The sequence below is a fragment of the Dendropsophus ebraccatus genome, chromosome 2 (genome assembly GCF_027789765.1).
Source record: "Dendropsophus ebraccatus isolate aDenEbr1 chromosome 2, aDenEbr1.pat, whole genome shotgun sequence".
NCBI classification, from domain to species: domain Eukaryota; kingdom Metazoa; phylum Chordata; class Amphibia; order Anura; family Hylidae; genus Dendropsophus; species Dendropsophus ebraccatus.
The window spans coordinates 171,989,688-172,013,184 of NC_091455.1; the positions used below are offsets into that span (position 1 = coordinate 171,989,688).

At 43.6% G+C, this 23,497-nt stretch overlaps 1 protein-coding gene across 4 annotated transcripts in view; it reads left to right on the forward strand.

Annotated features, from left to right (window-relative positions):
• The window catches only part of CPVL (carboxypeptidase vitellogenic like), a 136,113-nt gene that overhangs the window by 38,305 nt on the left and 74,311 nt on the right, over window positions 1-23,497 (forward strand). For all 4 annotated transcript variants that reach the window (XM_069958729.1, XM_069958730.1, XM_069958731.1 and 1 more), the window contains exons 5-11: window positions 44-102; window positions 993-1,072; window positions 1,460-1,526; window positions 4,839-4,961; window positions 5,234-5,365; window positions 10,844-10,942; window positions 13,083-13,256. In XM_069958729.1, coding sequence (XP_069814830.1) covers window positions 44-102; window positions 993-1,072; window positions 1,460-1,526; window positions 4,839-4,961; window positions 5,234-5,365; window positions 10,844-10,942; window positions 13,083-13,256 — 734 coding nt within the window. The remainder of the gene's footprint in view (window positions 1-43; window positions 103-992; window positions 1,073-1,459; window positions 1,527-4,838; window positions 4,962-5,233; window positions 5,366-10,843; window positions 10,943-13,082; window positions 13,257-23,497) is intronic.

Here is a 23,497-nt window from a genome sequence, read left to right on the forward strand (position 1 = left end):
TTTGGTACTGACCACATGTTCCTTTTTTCTTGTGTCCTTCTAGTGGTTCATCGGGAATTTTCTTGGACAAACAAATACTCAGTGTTGTATATTGATAATCCTGTAAGTCTTATTTATTTATTTTATTCTATTTAACAAATGTCAGCTCTTAAAGGGATATTCACTTCTGAACATAGGAAGTGCTGAGCTCAGGAATGTTCGGACACTACAAAGAGAATAAGGGTCCTATTCCACCGGACGATTATCGTTCAGATTATTGTTTAATCGTTCAAATCTAAACGATAATCGTTCATTTGAATAGCAGTTAATGACTGAACGAAAAATTGTTGATCGTTTAATAAAACCTGGACCGATTTTTATTGTTGCTCATTCGCAAATTGTTCGCATTGAATAAGAAGTCGTTCGGTTGTTTGCAGTAGTGAGGAACACAATAGCGGTGATAAGACGACTGCAAGAGTAACGATTATCTTTCCATGTAAATGGGTGAACGATTTCAGGTCTTTCACAATAGCAGTCGTTTAGATCGTTTATCGTTAACGACTATGCGAACAATAATCGTCCCGTGGAATAGGGCCCTAAGTGGAGTGAAGGCCTTGCGTATCTGTGTGGCGAAGTTTACCTCAGTTCAGGTCGGAACAGTTGGACCTCCATGAGATCAGCCTGTTATCTCCTATTCTGTGGAGAGGGGCTATGTTTGCATGATGGCTTTATTGTGTCTTCGCTTAACTATAGTTAAAAAGATGATGTTCTGGAGGTTATCCTACTTTATAAAGTGATGCCATATCCTGGCAATATGCAATCACCTTATCATTGGTGGGGTCTGACATCTGGGATCCCACTAGCTCTCATAACAAAAATCTGACCTGTAGCATCTGAATTCACTCTAAAAGTGTGCAGTACCTAGTGTGGCCTGTAGATGTCAGCACTGTAGCTGATGTCACAGCTTTATCAATATCGTATAATATATTATTGCATTGTTTGGACCTTTTTAGGTTGGAACTGGTTTTAGCTTCACAAGAGACGACCGAGGATATGCGGTGGATCAGAATGATGTTGGCAGAGATTTATACAGGTATAGTTTTTACATTAATTAAAAGGCTTCATGAAAAGTATACTGTTGGTAAGAGGCGACACATTATGTATCTACTGTACCACACATAATGTGCCCTATGCATAATGGCTAGAAAGAGGAATCCAGTGGGCGTATGGGTGTAAGTTATGTGTCTGAGTGTCCTCACTACTGATTGACACACATACTGCTGATATATACATCATTGGTTATCAATCATTGGTGAGGAGAAAGGAGAGTTAACAAATACAGTGGACTCACATCTGTCTCATATGAGCCTGCTGTAAGCTTTGTTATTGAATATTGGGCAAATCGCACAATGGTTTATATGTGGCTCTTTTTTTTTACTTTGTAATCTAATTTATAGCATTTCTTTTAATTACTTTTTAGTGCACTCACCCAGTTTTTCCAGCTCTTTCCAGAATATCAGAAAAATGAGTTTTATGCCACAGGAGAAGTGAGTATTGAGTGAAAGATGATCGCATACCTTATATGCAGGATTAGAAAAAGTACAGCTACCTGCAAGAACAGCACCACCCTTGTCCACAGGTTGTTTGTCATATTGCATTGACTTTAATGGAACTGAGATGCGAAACCAGACCCATACTGAAGACATTTTGTCCTGCTGTTTCTGGAAGAAAGCGCCATGTTTTTCTAGGCCTGGATAACCTCTTTAACATGATTATCCATTTATCTCTAATAGTACAACATTGGAACATAGGTTAGGGCCATATTTCATGGGAGAAATTTTGACCAAACTGGTTAATATTGCCCCGTGTAATAGGGCTAGGGATCAGGCAACAAACAGGCACATGCTCATTGGGCCATTGCAACCTGCCGAAAGATCATCAGCCACATATCTCCGCCATGTTTGGGAATGTTTACACTGAGCAAATGGGGCGGAATGGCGCTTGCTTCAGTGTCATACGGCATCTCTATGGGAGGGCTCGTGCGCCTCCGCTCCTGTCAATTCTTTGAGCGGAGGCGCGCAAGCTCTCCCATAGAGATGCTGTCTGACAATTCCGCTCCATTTGCTCAGTGTGAACATACCCTAATAGGGCATGTGCGGCTGAAGGCTTAATGCATTGATTGAAAGTCTCCATAAATGAACCAACAATTGCCCTTCTGGCCCATCGGCACTACTGCTCGAGCCTTAGTTCATGGCTTGAGGTGGGAAACGTTTAACAAATCTTTGGTGTTCCTTGAATCTAAGTTGTGCATCACACCTAAAAAAGTAATACTTTTAGGGGTATCCCAATACACAAAACTATGCTTCATTTAAAGTAGGTGATACAAAGAAAAAATCAGTACTTTCCCACATATTTGCTCACCACTTGCTGACCCAGTGTGTGAGGATTATAGTTTGTCTCCTAAGGTTACGACCTGTAGTTCCTCTTCAGCTTGCTGGTCGCACATGCTCCGTTGCAGCACCAGAAGTTATAAGGGGAGGAGTAGTTTGTCTATGAAACAGAAGAGGATGGGAATTAGGGCAGAGAGGGCACACAGTATGTAATGCAGTAAGTGCACAAGAGGCTGGAGACTCGCTATGTAAAAGCCAAGGGAATACTGGGAAGGAGGACAGCCTGGAGTAGAAGTGTAGTCTACTACCCATATTGGCTGCTGCTCCAGTCTGCCCTCTCTTGCTGCACTCAGAAGTACATAAAGTGCAACATAAAAGGGATGCTACAATAATAAAGGCATAGCCATACATGTTTAGAATACCGTAGTAGTGCAACATTGTTGCTTTGTGTAAATTCTTTGCCCAGACCCCAGGAAATCCTTTAAATACTTATATAATGCATTTAAACATTCCCCTTGCAAAACACGTGAAGCAAGCCTGGTGATCATTGCTGCCAAACTAAAAAAAAAAACATCAGGAAAGAGATAAATTTAATACATTGCTGGGATAAGTAGACAAATGTTACCATGCAGTTTATGGCTTCTGGGTCCACTATGTGCAGAGGCATTTCAATATTGCCGGCATTCTTGTGTTCTTCGTATCCCCAGGCCTGACTTGCTAGTTTATTGCATTGAGAAGGAAGCTTTAACTACCCAGCAGGAGGAGATCTTCATTGTATAGTGGCAGCAGACGATTAAAAGAAGAATAGCAGCTTGGTAACACAGACAGACCAGTGTTATTTAAGTTCAATTCCAATGTCCATTCACATTGAAGTGCAATGTTTATGGCCAGGCAGTCAGTGTGTGAATAGGTGTATACAGTCAATAGGAAAGGAGCGAAGAGAAGCAATCCATGTTGGCACCTTGTGCTCCATGGTAAGGATACTTCTCTGGAAGTAATGCAGCAATCCTCAGCATTCTAGTTTCTGCCAGCTGTTTAACATGACACTGGTTGCTGGTATGATATTTTTGTCTATTTTTATGTAATGACTACATACAGTGTAAGACTTCTAAGCCATGCGGCCATTGATAAAATGTATGCAAAGTAGCTTTCATCCAGAAGGGTAAAGCATACTCATCACTGCCACCTATTGTAAGTAGCATGCCTTTAAATCAGTGTTTGACTCTTGTCTCTCACTGTCATTAAAAATAAGTGTTACTGGTCGCACTGGTGAGACACGCTAGGCTGTATCTCCTAATCAGCTAATTCCGACAATAAGTCTATGAGGCTATGTTGTCGGAAGTAGCGAGTGGTTGGCAGTCAGACCCACTGCGATCAGTAACTTTTGACATGTCAGGAGTTATTTGTAATGACTCTTACTCTTGAAGGAGCCATGAAACGTGACTGGGGATTCTCTCCTTCAGTCACATGTCAAAGGCCTCTCACCTAGCCAGCCAGCATCCTGCCCTGTATTGCCCACAGGCAAAACCCCAGAAACCCCTTTCTTCTTGACATACAATAGCACGTCATATTTCATGGCTATTTAAAGGCCGAATATTAATGTGAAGAGATGCTGTCCCCTATAGGTGGCAGTGGGGCGCAAGCTTTTTTTTAATCCTTTTTTTTTTCCCCCATGGAGCATTGCATGGAATATATGGCACCATATGTCAGTTTTGTGGTCTTAAGGAGACGCCTTACCCCTTAGTCTCATGTTTGGGCAAGCTGAGGCTACTTGCTGACTCCCATATATTATTTCAGGAGTCAGGGAAAGCTGGGTGGCAATCCTTGCAGGACCTATAATAGCAGTTTTATATAGGGCTAGTTTCATACTGGATTACTTACATTGGAATCTGTATAGCTGCCACAGCACTTGGGCCTCTTACAGTTCTGCTGAACCAAAGTTATTTTAGCAATAGTTTAGTGATGTGGACTGTAAGGCTGGGTTGACATTACGTTTTTGCAACTCTTTTTATTTAACAAAAAAAAAAAAAAAAAAAAACAGATTAAAAAAACAGATGCATTTGTTTGCATCCGTTTTTCCATTGACTTCCATTATTTAAAAAAACGGATCAAAATGGATTTTTTTTTTTTAACTAACACAAAAATGAGGTTGACTACATTTTGGCGTACGTTAAAAAAAACTCATTTGTTTTGATCCACTTTTTTTTTTATAATGGAAGTCAATGGAAAAATGGATGCACACAAATGCATCCGTTTTTTTTTTTTTATCCATTTTTTGAAAAAAAAAATGAAAAAAAAAAACTGATTGCAGAAATGTAGTGTGAACCCAGCCTAACTTCAACAGTGGGGTCTAGCTATTAAAGTGGGAGTCCATCCATTATGCCTGTGCAGATGCTGCCTATTCAGAAGTCTGTTACATGTTCCTATATGCCTATTGCTCACCTAGTATATGCTTTTTTTTTTCTTCAGTCCTACGCTGGGAAGTATGTTCCTGCTATCGGCTATTATATCCACACTCACAACCCAACTGCTAAGGTTAAAATCAACTTCAAGGGGATTGCCATTGGAGACGGACTCTGTGATCCTGAAGTGGTAGGGCATTTTAATTCAATTTTCTGTTCTTTTGATCTACAAAAGGAGGTGGAATTCCTTTCTTCCCTTGCAGGCTGTTTTGATAAAGTATGCACGTTCCCTTTAGACTTTATGATCTGAAACATTTGTTAACAATGCATTACTAAGTAAGTTGCTGTATCACGTTTAGGCTAGGATTGAACATTTCTAATTGCCCTAACTGTGTAGATTAAACATAAACCATGCAGTGAGGGGAATCATTTATTTTAATGACTGTTGTGTGTGTTGAACAGATGTTGGGTGGCTATGCAGACTTCATGTACCAGACCGGCATGGTGGACGAAAACCAGAGGGACTATGTCCAGCAGCAATGTGACCTGGCAGTAAAATATATCCAGCAGCAGAAGTGGATCGATGCTTTCGACGTATGTATTGGCAATGTAAAAAATGTGTCCCTTCATGTGAAATCACATTGGTTTGTGTGGTGGTGCAATTTTGCCAGCAATTTCAAGGTTAATGCAGAGATTAGATTTTTCCACAGGGCCTTATTTGTGGTGAGTATTGTATTTTTCATCTTAGGTTTATTTATTATCTTTTTTAATTGCTTTACTTCAAACGCCTTACATAAACTAGCCGCAATTTAGATGGAAATGAATTGATTTTTCTGGGTTTGGAGATAAACCAATGTGAACATGCAAACTCTTTGCAGATGTTGTCCTGCTGGAATCTGAATCAGAAAAGCTGTTCATGAATTGCCAGCTTAATAATGTAACATATGGTAGCCCATACTAGTTACTTGTAGTATCCCAGTTTAAAGGGAACCAATCACACAAAAATTGGCCATAAAGCTAAGGAAACGTGCTGGTACATCAGCCAGCACGCTTCCTAACCATCACTCACTCGGGGGGGGGGGCGGCATTGCACGTCGGCCACGCCGACGTCTTTACTAAGCTGCGCATGCACAGTACAGTGGGTGAAGCCGCTGCTGTACTAGGCCGCGCAAGCGCAGTACAGCAACGTCTTCTCAGGCTGCACTGCGCATGCGCAGCTTAGTAAGGACGTCGGCGTGGCCGACATGCAATGCCGCCCCCCCCGAGTGACGTCACCAGGCACCGCTTTACAACACGCCTGGAGGGGCGTGATTACAGTGCCAGAGCCGGCCCAGGACCCAGTGACTACTTGACGAAGCCCCCGCCCATCGTGACTGCTTGACCAGCTGCCCGCCCACCGTGACTACTTGTATGGTAATTTGCATAGAGCGCGGGACGTGATTAAACTAACTTTGCGGGCTGAATGTTCATGGGACGGAGGGTACAGGGGGATGGTTAGGAAGCTTGCTGGCTGATGTACCAGCACGTTTCCTTAGCTTTATGGCCAATTTTTCTGTGAGTGGTTCCCCTTTAATCTTAGGGCCCTATTACACGGAGTCATAATCGGCCAAATCAGGCCAATTATCAGTCTGTGTAATAGAGACAACGATCAGCCAATGACAATGATCATCGGCCGATTGTTTTAGGTTTTAATATCGATGCACAGCTGACAATTCCCCAAACTCCTGACACTCCTGACACCGCTCCCAGTCTTCTCTCCTGTGCTCCGCAGCTTCCTGGTCCCGGTGGCAGCAGGCCGTCTGAGCGGCCGGTCATCTCACAGGGATCAGGGAGAGGTAAGGTGTCAGGGGGTTGGGCAAGGGCTGCATGGACATCGCTAATGGTGTTCACGCAGCCCTTGCTGCCCCATTATTCACCTCGTCTAATGGTGCATTTACACAGAGAGAGATATCTGACAGAACTTTGAAGCCAAAGCCAGGAATGGAATTAAGAAGAGGTGAAGTCTCAATCTTTCCTTTAGGACTAGTCATTGTGATTCCAGGCATACCTCTTCAACCTCCATAGTCCTTTCTAGCACAGAGATCTAAGCCTTTTTGTTAATATGTAAATGAGGCTCGAAAGTCAGGGAGCGTTCCCCAGAATAGTAAGAGCCCAGGTAGGTCCAAGCCATGTCCTTTTTATCTAGTGGATTTAAATCAAACAGGATAGATGAATGCAAGCAGGTTGTGTGGAAGTAGTAAAGAGGACATGGGTTGTGGCTACCTTGGTTCTTGCCGTGCTGGGGAACGTCTCCTGGGCTTTTGAGCCTCATTTACATATTAACAAAAAGGCTTATATCTTAACACTAGAAAGTAGTGTGGATTTTAAATAAGTATGTCTGGAATCATGATGACTAGCCCTAACTGGCCATAGGCTAATGTAAACCTCTGTTTTCTGCTGGCAGGTCTGCTTTAAGGGTGGTATGTATGCATAAAGGCTGTGTGCACAACGCTCTGCCATGTTCATAAAGGTGTCCATACATATTACTGGAGCATTCACAGCTGACTTTTGTAGAACTGGCCAACTATATAATGTATTTGTGGACATCAGGAAGTAATTCTCTTAGGTGACTGTAGCAACTCCTGTACCTGTACTGCCGCTCATCCATGCTGTGACTGCCCAAATCCCACCGTGTGGACCACAAGTCACTAGCAAGCATCCAAATGTGAAGCCCAAAGAAAGGCATAGAGAAAGTGACTTTGTCTACGCAGTAGCAATTAAGTGATTTGGACAGTCATATGGGTGAACAGCATTGGGGGCACAGGATTGTACTGAGGTATAAAGCCACCAGGTAAGAGAAGGATCCCCACAGTTCTTTATATAATGTTACTGGCAGGGAGCAAAAAAAAATAAATTTGACATTTCTAATTTTAAAATTGGATTTTTGAAAAATTCTAAACAGGAAATTAAAAAACAAACAACCAAACCTATTTAATTCAGCTTTCAGTTTATCTCGGTGATTAAATTAGTCTTGATGTCATAAAACCTATTGTATTCCTCGGCTTTGTAATATTAATTCATAAGAATACATGACATGATGTAAAAACCTGTCTGGCTTAAGTTTACAACTTAGCAAAGTTTCATAACCACTATCCACTATATAATAGAATTTGCCATTGTTTTGGACCCAGGCGCAGAGTTGCTGAGGCCTATTTGTTTGTATGGCTGTAATTGAGAGCATATGTATTGCTTTGCTGTTGTCATGGATGTGTTAGGAATCTAGAGCCAAGGTGATGTCATGGGGGCATACATGCTTCAGAATCAGAATGCTTTTCATTAGTCTGCCTTGCCTGTTATGTATTTCATGCACAAAACTTGATTTTAAGTGAAGCGCTACATGCTCTGTAAAATAATAATAGATGGCATATTATGCATTGTGCTTTATAAGAATGTAAAATCTATATATAGATGTTTTATATATGAAAGTATGACCCTAGCTCAGGGGTGTCAAACTCAGGCCCTCTGGCTGTTACAAAACTACAAAACTAAAGCTGGCCAGGCATGATGCGAATTGTAGTTTTGTAACAGCTGGAGGGCCTGAGTTTGATACCCCTGTCCTAGCTGCTGTTGCTTTTTGTCTGGGTCCCCTTCTGATTGGGTAAAGTGTCTGCAGGGACAATAGCTGGAGAGTTCTCCTTATGATTACAAAAAGATCATGGATAAACAATCCATCATTAGTGATGGAATGGGTTAAACTAATGGCTACTATGAGTAGCTGTGATTTTTTTTATTTAATTTTTTTTTTTTTTTTACCTGCTCACATAGCACCCAGTGCACCAGAAAACCCAATAGTAGTGTATTGGCTAAGTCATCCTCCAGCACAGTGCCAACCTGTTCAGTCCATTGCACTCCAGCACTATGTCGTTGGCATAGCAGAGAGGTGTACGTGTACGTGTTTTGATTGGCCATAGAATTAAGGGAAAGAAATCTAGGTATGAGTACTGCTTACAAAACAGCCCAGCTCTTGTCCTGCCCACTGAAGAAAAAGTGAAAAATTGCTGTTTACCATAGTACCACCCATGGACCCAGTAACATTGAGACTAAAATCACTCTAAAGGGTTAAAGGGGCAAGAGAAAAAAATTATTTCAAATGAACTGGTGTCAGAAAGTGCCAGATATTTGTGATGTATTTCTATTGAAAATGTCCAGTCTTCCGGTACTTATCAGCTGCTGTATGTCCTGCAGGAAGTGGTGTAATCTTTCCAGTCTGACACAGTGCTCTCTGCTGCCACCTCTGTCAGTGACAGAAACTGTCCAGAGCAATAGAAAATCCCCATAGAAAACCTCTCCTGCGCTCCAGACCGGAAAGAATACCACTTCCTGTAGGACATACAGCAGCTGACAAGTACCGGAAGACTGGGGATTTTCAACAGAAGTACATCACAAATATCTGGCACTTTCTAGCACCAGTTGATTAGAAAGAAAAACATTTTTGCTGGAGTACCCCTTTAATACAATCATGCAGCTTTATAAAAAAAAAACAAAAAAAACTTGGTGTGCTTTAACAATCTATAGGTCACGGCTGTCTCTGTGGTAAGGACTTGCAGTCAACCAGTCAGAGCACATTAAGGCCAGTTTCAGCTGGGTGTGATATGGCCGAAATACCTGGACCCTCTACAGCTCTGCTGAACTCTGTGACCTTTCACTAAGAACTATTCAGTTCAGAGAACATCAGCCGTAGTGGACGCTCTCTGCTATATGTGGTTTGTCTTTTACCAAAGTTTACATGTGACAATAAAAGAAAAGAATATTTCTCTGACTCAGTAGTAAAGCAGGTAGTCTCTGTATTGCAGCCATAATACTGGCAGTAAACTTTGCCTGTGGTGCGGTTGTCTGAAACCAACTTTCAGTATCTTATAGTAGTATTCTATGTATGGTTGTATATCCTGTATTTGTAATGGTATCAGCCAGAACTGGTAATGGGGGAACTAAATGTTATGTATAGAGTTCTGGTTCCTATTGCATGGCGCTTTCAGGTTTGGAATGTGACATTGTGTCCTTAAACACATAAGCTGCAAAAAGTCGGGACCAGAGCTGTGTAATTTTTGCAGAAATCAATAGTACAGGCTATTTTAAGAACCTTTGTAATTGGGGTAATTAGCCGAAAAATGCATTTTTATCATGAAAAAGCAGTTTGAAACTCTCCCCCCTGTCTTCATGGTTCTCTTATGGAGAGGGGAGGGGTGGAGGGAGATAAGGCACCAAAACAGAACAATTAAAGAGTTATTTTACAGCTACTGGGCTATCTCCTCTGAAGTCAGCACTGATCTCTCTGACCTCTGAATACCGGCTTTCACACAGCTCCCACTGTGTAATCCTTTGTTCTCTGCTCTCTGCTGCCGACTAATCTCCCTCCTCCCCCTCCCCTCTCCATAGAAAAGACAGGACCCGACTGATGTGAAAGAGTTGAGATTTCCTAATAATGAACAGTGAATGAGAGAGAGGAGGGAGGGGGACCTGGGGAAAGGCTTTTTGAATGCAGATAATGGCATATTTGCCTAATCAACCCAATTACAAAGTTTATTAAAATCACCTGTACTAGCTTCCTGTTCGGACAACCCATTTTATGAAGTAAATTACAAAGTGGTGCAAATTAGGAGTATGCGGTCATGGAGGAGGAGACACAACTGCCTGCAGTCATTATGGTCGCACCCTCCTCACTCCCTGTCGGCTCAGTTGATATTCCTAAGTGCAGAGATTTGGACAGAGTTCTGATGACTTCCCTTCACCTAAGGACCTCTAGTGAGCCAGGGCGCAACCTACATGACTGTAAGCAGCGTTTCTCCTCCTCCATGACTATATACTCCTGATTTGCATACAGCACAATTGCCAAATGAAAAGTTCTTTTTAGAACATTGTGGCTTTAGCTGGGACATACAAATACTCTGATGCATTTATAAAGTCAAGGGGCGGTCCTGCTCAGAATTGCCTACTTGGTTTTCCCTCTAGAGGTACAGAAAAAAAGCTTTACATGACTTTGCTACTTAGCTTAAAAATAATTAAATTTTGTTCTTTTTTTTTTTCTTTTAATAGATTTTTGATGCCATACTGAATGGAGATAGGACTTCATATCCTTCTTTCTATCAAAATGTTACAGGCTGCAGCAATTATTTCAACTTTCTCCAATGTCAGGTTAGTGTAACCGATGAATAAGAAGCCTGTAATGGATTTGCTAATATGATGCAGAAATCTAGGAAGAATAGTTCTGCAAAGTCATTAAGACTTTAATACATTTAGCCCAAGGTACCGCAGGATAACAGGTAACACATTTCTTGGTTTTTACTGAAGTATTACTCAATAGAGTGGCAGCATAGATTAGTACATCCTGTAATGAAGATGAAGAAAAATATCTGAAATGCATGGACCTCACATGAAGCCGCCGCTAAGTAGTCTCCATTCTATTCATATAGTAATAGAACACAGGTTTCATCTATGCACTGGGAAAACTGGTGCTGGTATTTCCATAGGACTCAATCAATGCTAAATATACCTAAAATTTAGATTATATTTCATACTGAGATTTTTGTGGGGGACTATAGAGACACGCTTCTGAATGCCTATGAAGTGGCATACATGTAGCCAACCGTGCATCGCTACGTGTAACAGCAGGTGCTCAGTCTGCAGCTTATGAAAGAGTATTAAAAAAAAAAAAAAAAAAAAGCTACACTTACTTACCTCTCCAGGCTTCCCCGGTGTCCTCCTGCCTGTTTCCCACTCACTGCAGCCACCGCTGACACTTCAGTATGAGCAGGGAACTGGCAGGGTGACACCGGCTGAACCTGGAAAGGTAAGTATAACCTTATTATAATACCAGCAAGGGAAGTACGTAGAGCGCTAACTATGTCTGTGCAGCCCTTGGTGCACAATCATTGAGCCATTTAATGGGCTCAGTAAGTGAGCTTGCTTACATAGAAAATCGGGCTTTGTAATACAGTCCTTAAAGAAAACCGATCACCTCTCTGGTGGAGTGTGAACAGGTTCCAGTACCTTATAACTGCACACAGCAAGTTAGATTTTTAAACAAATCTAACATGATAGTAGCCCCCTATAGCGCCAGAGACGCTAAAGAGGAAGGTATGTGTCTCCTCGGCGCCGGGGTAGACTCTGCTCCAGAGCCCCTGTAGAAGCACTGAAGCGTCATCCGGCCTGTCCCCTTCATTAGAAGAGGCAGGCCAAATGACACAATAGTGCTCCTAAGGGTGCTCTGTAACAGAGCTTACAACGTCTTACAGTGAGGGACCGGTGCTGAGGAAGAAGGTAAGAGGCATACCTTCCTCCTCAGCATCCCTGGTGCTATAGGGAGCATCAGCAGGTTAGATTCATCGAACCTGCTGGTAGTTCCCCTGTAAGATATTATTCCAGTGCAAGGTGTGCCAAGAGGCTCGTCTTTGTGCACCACATGCTGGTGTTGGTTTCAGTGCTGCTCGAGCCCTTTAAGTTGTAATTAGGGATGGTCCGAACCTGACGAGGTTCGGGTTCGTACCTACCCAGACTCTCGGCAATGATTCCCGCTGTCTTAATCCTCCATGCAGAGGGTGGACCGGGAGGGAGTGGGAGGACCGCCTGGAAAACCGAGATACAGCCATAGGCTGTATCCCAGTTTTCCAGGCGGTCTTCCCGCTTTATCCACCCTCTCCACGGAGGTTTAATACGGCGGGAATCATTGCCGAAAGTCCGGGTTTGTACGAACCCGAACCTCGGAAGTTTCGGACCATCCCTAGTTGTAACATGTTTTATTTTAGTGTTGGCCTGGACAAGTGTACCCGTTTTATCTACTGTGGTGGCATATGCACAATGTTTTTGACCTTTTTCTTTACTATACTCTAAAAATAAACACATGCTCGGGATGGGGGTATTTTTTTAAGAAAAAATACTAGATTGAAAAAGAAAAGTGGACAGAGGGCATAATGCCCTAAATATCTAACAGACCCAAAAGACCCGACTAGGAGAGGTTGGAACCTATTGAGTGCAGGATCACGAGGATGACATGATCCCACCTGTCTGCATGTTGTCTGTCATGTTTGACAGTAATGACAACTAATTACGTCCGTTTTTACATCTGTTGTCCTAATGACTTCAATGGATGACAAAATTGCTTGTAAATGTAAAATCATTGAGGCAATACTGTTTTTCCACTTTTAACATTGAAGGATGAATATACAGTTTGTTATTAAACAGGGTGAACGTATCATTACTTTTATGTATTCATAACTTCTTTTTGCTTTAAATACATTGAATCTACAGCTTTTTGTAATGCATTTGCTATTTGCAGGAGCCGACAGACCAGGAGTACTTTGGATCTTTTTTGGCGCTTGCAGAAGTGAGGAAATCCATCCATGTTGGTAACCTGACCTTTCATGATGGATCCAAAGTTGAGAAACATTTGCTTTCTGATGTGATGAAGACCATAAAACCATGGCTGGTGGTGCTAATGGATAATTACAGGGTGAGTGTCCGGCAGCTTCTGATCTTATTGCTCACACTAGCCATCAGGACATGGCCACTGGTGCTTCAAGGTTAGAGAGAGGCTTAACAGCCTGTAAAATAAGATGAAAGAAAAGTGCTCCACTTCTCCCCATGCGTCACAACAGGATAAGGGTTCTACAATATTGGAAGTTCACTGAATGATTCATTGCATTATATTGACGACCTTAAGGTGGTAAAATGCTCTGGGAATGACCAGCAGGGAGAAGTGTGGTCATTGGTGTATCTCATTAAATGGCGTTTAAGCTACACATCCCGACATCCCAAATGTCAGAGTTGTAGTTTCCCAGCAGGAGTTTCTGCTGGTTTTAGGGTACAATTGATTTATATTCACTTCCAATATGTTGGACAAGAAAAGCAACAACTTGGTGAATGTCTGGGGAAACCTATTTATATTAAAATTGCTTAGGTTGTGATAGAAAAGGGTAAAAAAAGAAAACTTACTCACCTGCCCCAAACTCCTGCTGCTCTTCCAACAGTGCCGGTCCCTCTGCTAACCACTTCATTGTCTCAGTCTTGTCACAAGGGGATGACAAGTCAAGATGCCACTGTGGCCAGTGATTGGCTAAGTGGGCACCTCCTTTTGTCAAGACAGACACCAGCAAGTGCTTAGCAGCAGGACCCAGCATTGTTGGAACCAGGGCCGCCGATAGGGCAGTACAACTGGTACTGCCGTATGGGGCCCGGACCCTGAGAGACACGGGGGGGGGGGGGCCCGGTGGGACCGCCGGCCGCCGCCCCCCGCCCGCTACGCTAGGGGGGTCCGCACGGCCCCCCTTGCCACCTGTTTTTGAGCATCCCGAAAAGCTGCGGCCACGCAGCTTCTCGGGATGCACTGATCGCTTTAATGTTCCGCCCGCACAGCGGGCGGAACATTAAAGCGATCAGAATACAGGAGAAGGACCTGTCAGCGTCCTCCTCCTGTATTCTCTCCCATAGGCTGCCGGCACTTCATACTAGCAGCCTATGGGAGGCCGGGCCGTGATCATGTGCCCCTCCGGCAGGCGTGATGATGTGACGTCATCACGTCTGCCGGAAGTCCCGTCCCTGCGGCTCGCAAGATGGAGCCCGAAGAGGAGGAGGAAGAGCTGCTACCTGCACAGCGCGGATTAGGTGAGTAAGATGTTTTTTTTTTTTAGGCGCACCTCTGGGGGCGTTATTAGTATATGGGGGCACCTCTGGGGGCATTATTATTGTATGGGGGCACCTCTGGGGGCATTATTAGTATATGGGGGCACCTCTGGGGGCATTATTAGTGTATGGGGGCACCTCTGGGGGCATTATTAGTGTATGGGGCCACCTCTGGGGGCATTATTAGTATATGGGGGCACCTCTGGGGGGATTATTAGTTCATGGGGGCACCTCTGGGGGCATTATTAGTGTATGGGGGCACCTCTGGGGGCATTATTAGCGTATGGGGGCACCTCTGGGGCATTATTAGTATATGGGGGCACCTCTGGGGGCATTATTAGTGTATGGGGGCACCTCTGGGGGCATTATTAGTATATGGGGGCACCTCTGGGGGCATTATTAGTTCATGGGGGCACCTCTGGGGGCATTATTAGTATATGGGGGCACCTCTGGGGGCATTATTAGTATATGGGGGCACCTCTGGGGGCATTATTAGTATATGGGGGCACCTCTGGGGGCATTATTAGTTCATGGGGGCACCTCTGGGGGCATTATTAGTTCATGGGCGCACCTCTGGGGGCATTATTAGTATATGGGGGGCACCTCTGGGGGCATTATTAGTTCATGGGGGCACCTCTGGGGGCATTATTAGTTCATGGGGGCACCTCTGGGGGCATTATTAGTTCATGGGGGCACCTCTGGGGGCATTATTAGTGTATGGGGGCACCTCTGGGGGCATTATTAGTATATGGGGGCACCTCTGGGGCATTATTAGTATATGGGGGCACCTCTGGGGGCATTATTAGTATATGGGGGCACCTCTGGGGGCATTATTAGCTCATGGGGGCACCTCTGGGGGAATTATTAGCTCATGGGGGCACCTCTGGGGGAATTATTAGTATATGGGGCACCTCTGGGGGCATTATTAGTGTATGGGGGCACCTCTGGGGGCATTATTATTGTATGGGCGCACCTCTGGGGGCATTATTAGTATATGGGGGGCACCTCTGGGGGCATTATTGGTTCATGGGGGCACCTCTGGGGGCATTATTAGTTCATGGGGGCACCTCTGGGGGCATTATTAGTGTATGGGGGCACCTCTGGGGGCATTATTAGTATATGGGGGCACCTCTGGGGGCATTATTAGTATATGGGGGCACCTCTGGGGGCATTATTAGTATATGGGGGCACCTCTGGGGGCATTATTAGCTCATGGGGGCACCTCTGGGGGAATTATTAGTATATGGGGGCACCTCTGGGGGCATTATTAGTATATGGGGCACCTCTGGGGGCATTATTAGCTCATGGGGGCACCTCTGGGGGAATTATTAGTATACGGGGGCACCTCTGGGGGCATTATTAGTTCATGGGGGCCACCTCTAGGGGCATTATTAGCTCATGGGGGCACAGCTGGGAATCCTACATACAGGGGGCACAGCAGGGGATCCTACATACAGGGGGCATCCCACACAGCGCAGTTACTATGGGAGCCTACAGGGGGGAGAAAGGAAAGGAAGTTGCTAGAAATGTGCGGAGCCTAAATTGTTTGTCTCGCAGGTTCTAAGGGGATGAAACGTATCTGGAAGGACTCATCATGGAGGTCTGGGCCGGATGGAGAGGAAAAGGGAAAGTGACGCCTCAGATCAAAGAAGACGTCACCTGTGAGTCACTGTATGACGGTTTTCTTATTTTGTAGAACATCATTTAGTAGGAGTGCCCCGAGGTGAGAGCTACTACATTATCTGTATTTAGAGATATCACTGTGTTATCTGTTGTGTTACATAGGACTGCAGGTGACTACTACATTATCTGTACTCAGAGATATCACTGTGTTATCTGTGCTGTTACATAGGACTGCAGGTGAAATCTACTACATTATCTGTACTCAGAGGGATATCACTGTGTTATCTGTGCTGTTACATAGGACTGCAGGTGACATCTACTACATGATCTATACTCAGAGATATCACTGTGTTATCTGTGGTGTTACATAGGACTGCAGGTGAAATCTACTACATTATCTGTACTCAGAGATACCACTGTGTTATGTGGTGTTACATAGGACTGCAGGTGATATCAGGTGATTTCTCCAGGTTGCAGAAGTTCAAACTTCATCGTGCCCTGGTGTGCTGGTGTCTGTATGTCTGTATACATGTGTGCTGGTGTCTGTATACATGTGTGCTGGTGTCTGTATGTCTGTATACATGTGTGCTGGTGTCTGTATGTCTGTATACATGTGTGCTGGTGTCTGTATACATGTGTGCTGGTGTCTGTGTGTGAGATCAATTCTAGAGAACTGGCTCATATATCCCATTTTCCCCAGTGGCTTAAAATGTAACCTCTGTTATACAGTTATAAAATTGTAGAACCTAAATGTGAACAAGGTGCAATTCAAATAGACACTTACTTGTATAGCTGTATCTTGTGCTCTGTATGCAGTGCATTATATTCACCCTTGCAACGTACAATTTATAGCTTGTCTACAAGCCCAGCGGGGCTCATTATGATGGAGACTAAAACTTATACAAGAGTGGGGTAGGGGTTCCCCTGTATTCAGAATGCTGTTGTGTGCTAGGCAATGCCCCGTCTGGGATTATTGAATTTCGAGGGTCTATGCAGAGCAGGATAAAGACACCTCTGCTGCACAAACAGGATCTCCTAGAAAGCGTTCTCACTGCCATGTATTCGCTATCACTGGCTTGGGTGAGCTAAACTAGTCTGCCTGGGGGGCTGTGTGATTTGTATATGCTCACTAACATGGAACAGCCTCATTATATTAGCCTTATCAACATATTCTATGTTAGTGAGCATACCGGGGGGGATATTGGTGAACATATACAAATCAAACAGCCCCCCCAGACCCTCGAAATTCAATAACCCCAAACGGGGCATTGCCTAGTACTCACCAGCATTCTGAATACAGGGGAACCCCTACCCCACTCTTGTATAAGTTTTAGTCTCCATCATAATGAGCCCCGCTGGGCTTGTAGACACGCTATAAATTGTACGTTGCAGGGGTGAATATAATGCACTGCATACAGAGCACAAAAGGCAGCTATACAAGTAAGTGTCTGTTTGAATTGCACCTTGTTCACATTTAATTTCTACAATTTTATAACTGTATAACAGAGGTTACATTTTAAGCCACTGGGGAAAATGGGGAATATGAGCCAGTTCTCTAGAATTGATCTGAACCAAATTATACCTCCCAGCAAGGCGTGGGTCAAACACACAATTTTTTTTTATTAATGTGGGGGGCCCAGACACTTTGGTTGTATGGGGCCCCGAAATTCCTGATGGCGGCCCTGGTTGGAACAGTGGTGGAGCAGCATCAGGGCAGATGAGTACACATTTTAACTGTTTTCACCCGTTGGCCTAACATGTTACACAGCTATAGCTGATGGCAAATAGTGGCACTACACTGTTTGGTGCCTACTCTGTCTGTACACTTTTAGGGCCAGTTCATACTGAGTAAATTTGTCGGACTTCTGCGGCGAAGCTTTCCACCGCGGAATCCTGCCTGCCTCAGTGTCAAGGGCAGAATCTATGGGAGGGCTCACGTGCCTCTGCTCTCTGCTGACAGTATTGACATGTAAATTCTCTCTGCTGTGGAATTCTGTTGAATTTACTCAGTGTGAACTGGCCCTTACAAAATGGCTAAATTCATATATTTGCTTAAAGGGGTTATCCAGTGCTGCAAAAACATGGCCACTTTCTTTCAGAAACAACACGACTCTTGTCTCCAGTTCAGGTGCAGTTTGCAATTAAGCTCCATTCACTTCAATGGAACTGAGCTGCAAACCCCCGCCCAAGCTGGAGGCAAGAATGGGGCCGTCTCTGGAAGAAAGTGGCCATGTTTATGTAACTCTGGATAACCCCTTTAATTTAACATATAAGGTAGTTTCCACTGCAAACAATTAAAAGCATCTATATGTAAAGAATGTTGCATTGACAAACCTGTTAGTTGGTGGGGGTGGGGGGGGGGGGGGGGGGGGGGGGGAGGGGGACATATGGCGATCTCATTATAATTTTCATCCTTTGAAATAATTACTAAAAAGCAACCTTTAAAGTCAATGGCTCTTTTATTGGGGGTGTTAGAGCTACAAGTGATTTATGGGTGTGAGGTTTCCAGCAGACAGCTATGTTTCAAGCGTAGTCATTTGTATTTACCTACAGCTGTCAAAAGAAAACCTTTCCTCCTTCCAGTGACCCTGATGGTAGTAGTTTGGCCTTTGCTATTATGATAACATTGTCATTTTATGTAGTTGTGTCCAAGAAGAGTCATTTTATTGCTGCAATCATGGCTTTGTGTGAATACTACCCTTTTATTTTAAAGTGATATTGTCACCCCCTTAGTTCATGCGTGGTTCACCACACCATCCCCAAGCTTAGATGCTGCACATTCTATTACTCCAACAGATTATCTGACAGATTTTTTGAGCCAAAGCCAGGAATGGATTTGAAAAGAGGAGAAATCTCAGTCTTTCCTTTATCATCTGTTCTCTGTTTTTAGTCCATTTCTGGTTTTGGCCTGAAAAAATCTGTTAATCTGTTGGTGTAATAGGGCCCTTAGTCTTATATCTGCCCTCAAATCACTTAATTTTATCAGTGGACAGTGGCACCTAGGTGCGGCTTCATGGCAGTTATACCGTCTACTCACCCGGGAGGTAGAGCCCAACTGCCACTGTCCATATAGGAGAGATGCCCCAACTGCCATGAAGACCAGCCTAGGTGCCATTGTCCATATAGGACAGATAATCCGCCTGCCATGAAGCCCAGTTTAGGTGCCATTGTCCATATAGGAGAGATAATCCGCCTGCCATGAAGCCCAGCTTAGGTGCCATTGTCCATATAGGAGAAATAATCCGCCTGCCATGAAGCCCAGCCCAAGTGCCATTGCCCATATAGGAGAGATGACCTGACTGCTATAAAGCCCAGCCTAGGTGCCACATATTAGAGATAATCCGACTGCTGGCCCCACCTAGGTGCCACCGTCCATATAGGAGTGATGATCCGACTGCCATGAAGCCCCACCTAGGTGCCACCGTCCATATAGGAGAGATGATCTGACTGCCATGAAGCCCAGCCTAGGTGCCACTGTCCGTCTATAAAATGAAGCAAGTTTAGAGCAGAAAGAAGACACAGAAAAGTGTTATACAGGTATATATTGAATGTGCAGCATCTAAGCTTGTGGATGGTGTGATATGCTCATCACATAGAGCAGGGGTAGAGAACTTGGCTCTCCAGCTGTTGCAAAACCACAACTCCCATCATGCCTGGACACTTTGGCTGTCCAGGCATAATGGGAGTTGTAGTTTTGCAATAGCTGGAGCTCCAAGGTTTCTTACTCCTGACATAGAGCATGGGAGGTGACAATATCACTTTAATGTACAGTATAAATTGGTTTACCCTGTTATAAATTAACCTGTGTATAGTAGTGCTGGCTGTATACTAGGGTCCTGTCCTCAGACATTTGGGAAAGACTATCATAAATGGGCTCAGGTCTGTCTCTTTGAACATGGAAATAAATATTACAAATAGAAAGAGATCTAAATACGGTATATATACTGGTGGCCAAGGCAGGCTTAGTTTTGCCCAATACTTACAAATCTGTGCAGACAATGTAAAAAGCATGCAGACATTGTAGTTTGCAGCACTAAAGATGCCAAAGCCAAGCATCTAAAGACTTCCTTAGTTGGGAATCCTGACAAAGCAGTTTTTGGCCATTGTGGAGTCTATAACCTAATATGTTCAACCGAGGCACCACAACCTCTACATACTCACTGGTTTGGAAAATGATCTTGCAATAAATATCATATTGTGCACTTCTGGATTCCAGGTACTACAGTAAGGGTACAAACACACGTATCAGACCCGCAGCGGATTTCTCGCTGAAAATTTGCGGCAAAATCCAATGCGGATCTCGTGCCTGTTAGTTTCTGTGAGAATCCATACTCTTAGCGGGATTGTCATTACGAGTGTGTAAGTGACAGCCCAATTAACCCCGCAGGCCGAGCATGCTGTGCTTGCTCCACGCCCCGGCTTGCTTCGGGGGTTCCTGGCTAGACGTCCTACTCAGCCAATCAGTGTGCTGCCCCGCCACAGCGCACTGATTGGCTGAACGGGTCATCCAGACGCCTGGAACCCCCATAGCAGGAGTAGTGGAGCAGGTAATGTATGCTCTGGCCGGCAGGGGGTTAACCGGGTTGTCACTTACTTTCTATGAGAATCCATACTAGTATGTAATAGGGATCCGAAGCGGATTTTGCTTTGAATTAGCAGGGAGAAATCCTCTACGGGTCCGGTACGTGTGTTTGTACCCTAAACAGGAGTGCTTTGGTCCTTCAGTATATATTTAGGCTTGAACACACATCCAGTTTTCTGAATCAAAGCCATAAGTGGATCTAGCAGAAAGTAGTAGTATTGGTCCTTTATTTATATTTCCCAGCTCCTTTCATCCCTGAAACCCATATGAAAAACTGTACAGAAAACCAAGGCTGCACATGCAATTACAGCCTTGGTCGGCTATCAATAGTTGCTGACACCTGGCTCCCCCACTGATCGGCTGTTTGGCGCCCACACTACCCTGAGAATCAGGCCAGAAGCATTTGGTTCAGTACTCAGTGTAGTGGTGGTGCCGGGTAAGTGACAATTTGGCGTCAGCACCCCGTGATCAACTAATAATAGCCTTTTCATTGGATAATAGGCTATCAATAGATCTTTTGCAGAAAAACCTCTGCTATAAAGTAATGTTCCTACTCAGTCATTGGGACCATTTTAAGCAGGTTTGGCTGACTTTTCACTGAAGTGTATGTGGACGTTTTAGAATTGTAGAATTCTAGACCAATACTCCAATTTAAAAGTGTGGCCAGAAAGCTGAAAGTGTGGCCATTAGATTTTTGGAAACCAGTGCAGTAGTATGCAAAAAAAACATGTCCTAGGCTTCCTCGGTAATGAGAATTGCTGAGATTAGTTTTTGACGTGCTGTGCCCAAGGACAGGAGGAGGCTGTGTAGGAAGTGCTGGTTATAGGACCGCTGTCATCTCATCTGCAGCTTGTTAACTCCTAACTAATTGCCACCTCGTTATCCTGCTTTGGGGTTTGAAGTTTTTGGCAGTATTTAACCTTTTTTTTGTGTCCAGAAATCCATCCAGGAGAAATCCATTTTTTTTAATGTGTTAATCCCCCCCCCCCATTATAATGCTATTTATTTCTGCCTCAGAGGCTACTAAAAATTTATATAAAAATATAAATTATGCCAACTCTCTTGAATAATTAAAGGAGAAGTCCAGCGAAAGTTTTTGTTAAGGTATTGTATTGTCCTCTAAAAATTAAACAAATTACCAATATACACCTATTACGGGAAATGCTTATAAAGTGCTTTTTTCCCTGCACTTACTGCTGCATCAAGGCTTCACTTCCTGGATAAAATGGTGATGTCACGACCCGACTCCCAGAGCTGTGCGGGCTGTGGCTCCTGGAGAGGATGATAACAGGGGGACACTGAGGGACACAGGGCACTGGAGGGACACTGAGCATCCCTCTGCCATCATCCTCTCCAGCAGCCAAAGCCCGCACAGCTCTGGGAGTCGGGTCGTGACATCGCCATTTTATCCAGGAAGTGAAGCCTTGATTCAGTAGTAAGTGCAGGGAAAAAAGCACTTTATGTGCATTTCCCGTAATATGTGTATATTGTTGATTTGTATAACTTTGGGGGGACAATACAATACCTTAATAAAAATTTTGCCTGACTTCTCCTTTATATGTATGCCCTGCTTTTACTGTACCTTTGTTTATTGTAGATACGTTTTTTTCGAATGACAGACTGATATATTTCTCTTTTAGGCTATGTTCACACACGATAATACAGCAGCCATAGTTTTCTATAGCCACTGTAAGCGGCAAGCTACGGCCACTGTATTGCATGTTCCTGTGGCTGACACAGCCATTCACATTTGGATGAGTCCCCATTTGAGTTAAGTGAACACGATGTAAACTATTCGCCGAACTGTGGCCGTAGAAAATAGACATGCTCATTATTTTTTGCGGCCGCAGTTCAACAGTGGCCATAGTGTATAATGCGTGAATACGCTATGGCCGTTGTTGCATTGAAATCAATGCAAAGGTATTCATTTAATTACCAACGGACGTTCTTTGCACTGAAAAGAATGGTCATTGTTAATTAAATTAATTTGTTGTGCGAATATAGCCTAATGCTTCAAAACTAATTTAAAAAGAGTTTAGTTTTTCCTAGAACAGGAATAGGACTGACACAGAGAAATACTAGAAGGCCTCATCCACACATCACTATTTTCTACCTGTAAATCAGGACCTGATTTTACTGACGAAAAAAGGACCTATGGATTTGTATGAGGGCGACCACTCATCTGTTTGTAAAACGGATCAGTGTGTTTCCGCTGATCTGTGATGCAGACAAAATAGGACCTGCACTTACCCTGTCTGTTTTTGCGCCACAGAGACTCCAATAGAAGTTAGTGATATCGCGATACCAGAATTTTGAGTTCGATAACAATACTTTTTTTTATTTCGATACTTCACACACACACACACACACACACACACACACACATATTTATATATATATATATTTATTTATATATATATATTATATATATCCCATAAGAACCCTCCCTAACTGTAGATATAATGCCCCACGTTTTTACTCTGTCCATTGTGTAATAAATCTGGCTTGCTATCTATGCTATCTTACGGTCCTGTAGCTTTGATTGGTACCATGTTTGTATAAAAGACAATTGCACTTGTTTGTTTTTTTTTTTGGCTGTTTACCGTGCAAAATTTAGAAGGTGATAATTTAATAGTGCCATTACGCATGCGATGATGCTAAATGTTTTTTTTTTCCTTTTTATTTTTAGTATAGTAGCTAGGGGTAGTAGTAGTATGGCTGACACACAGTACAGTATATTGGTGGTAATAGTGCTCGAGCTGTCAATACCTCTTGCAGTCCTGGTTGAACAGCAGAACCTTCACCTCTCCGTTCAGTAGTGCTTTAAAATGAGAATCAAAAACGTATTAAAATACATGTGTACCCAG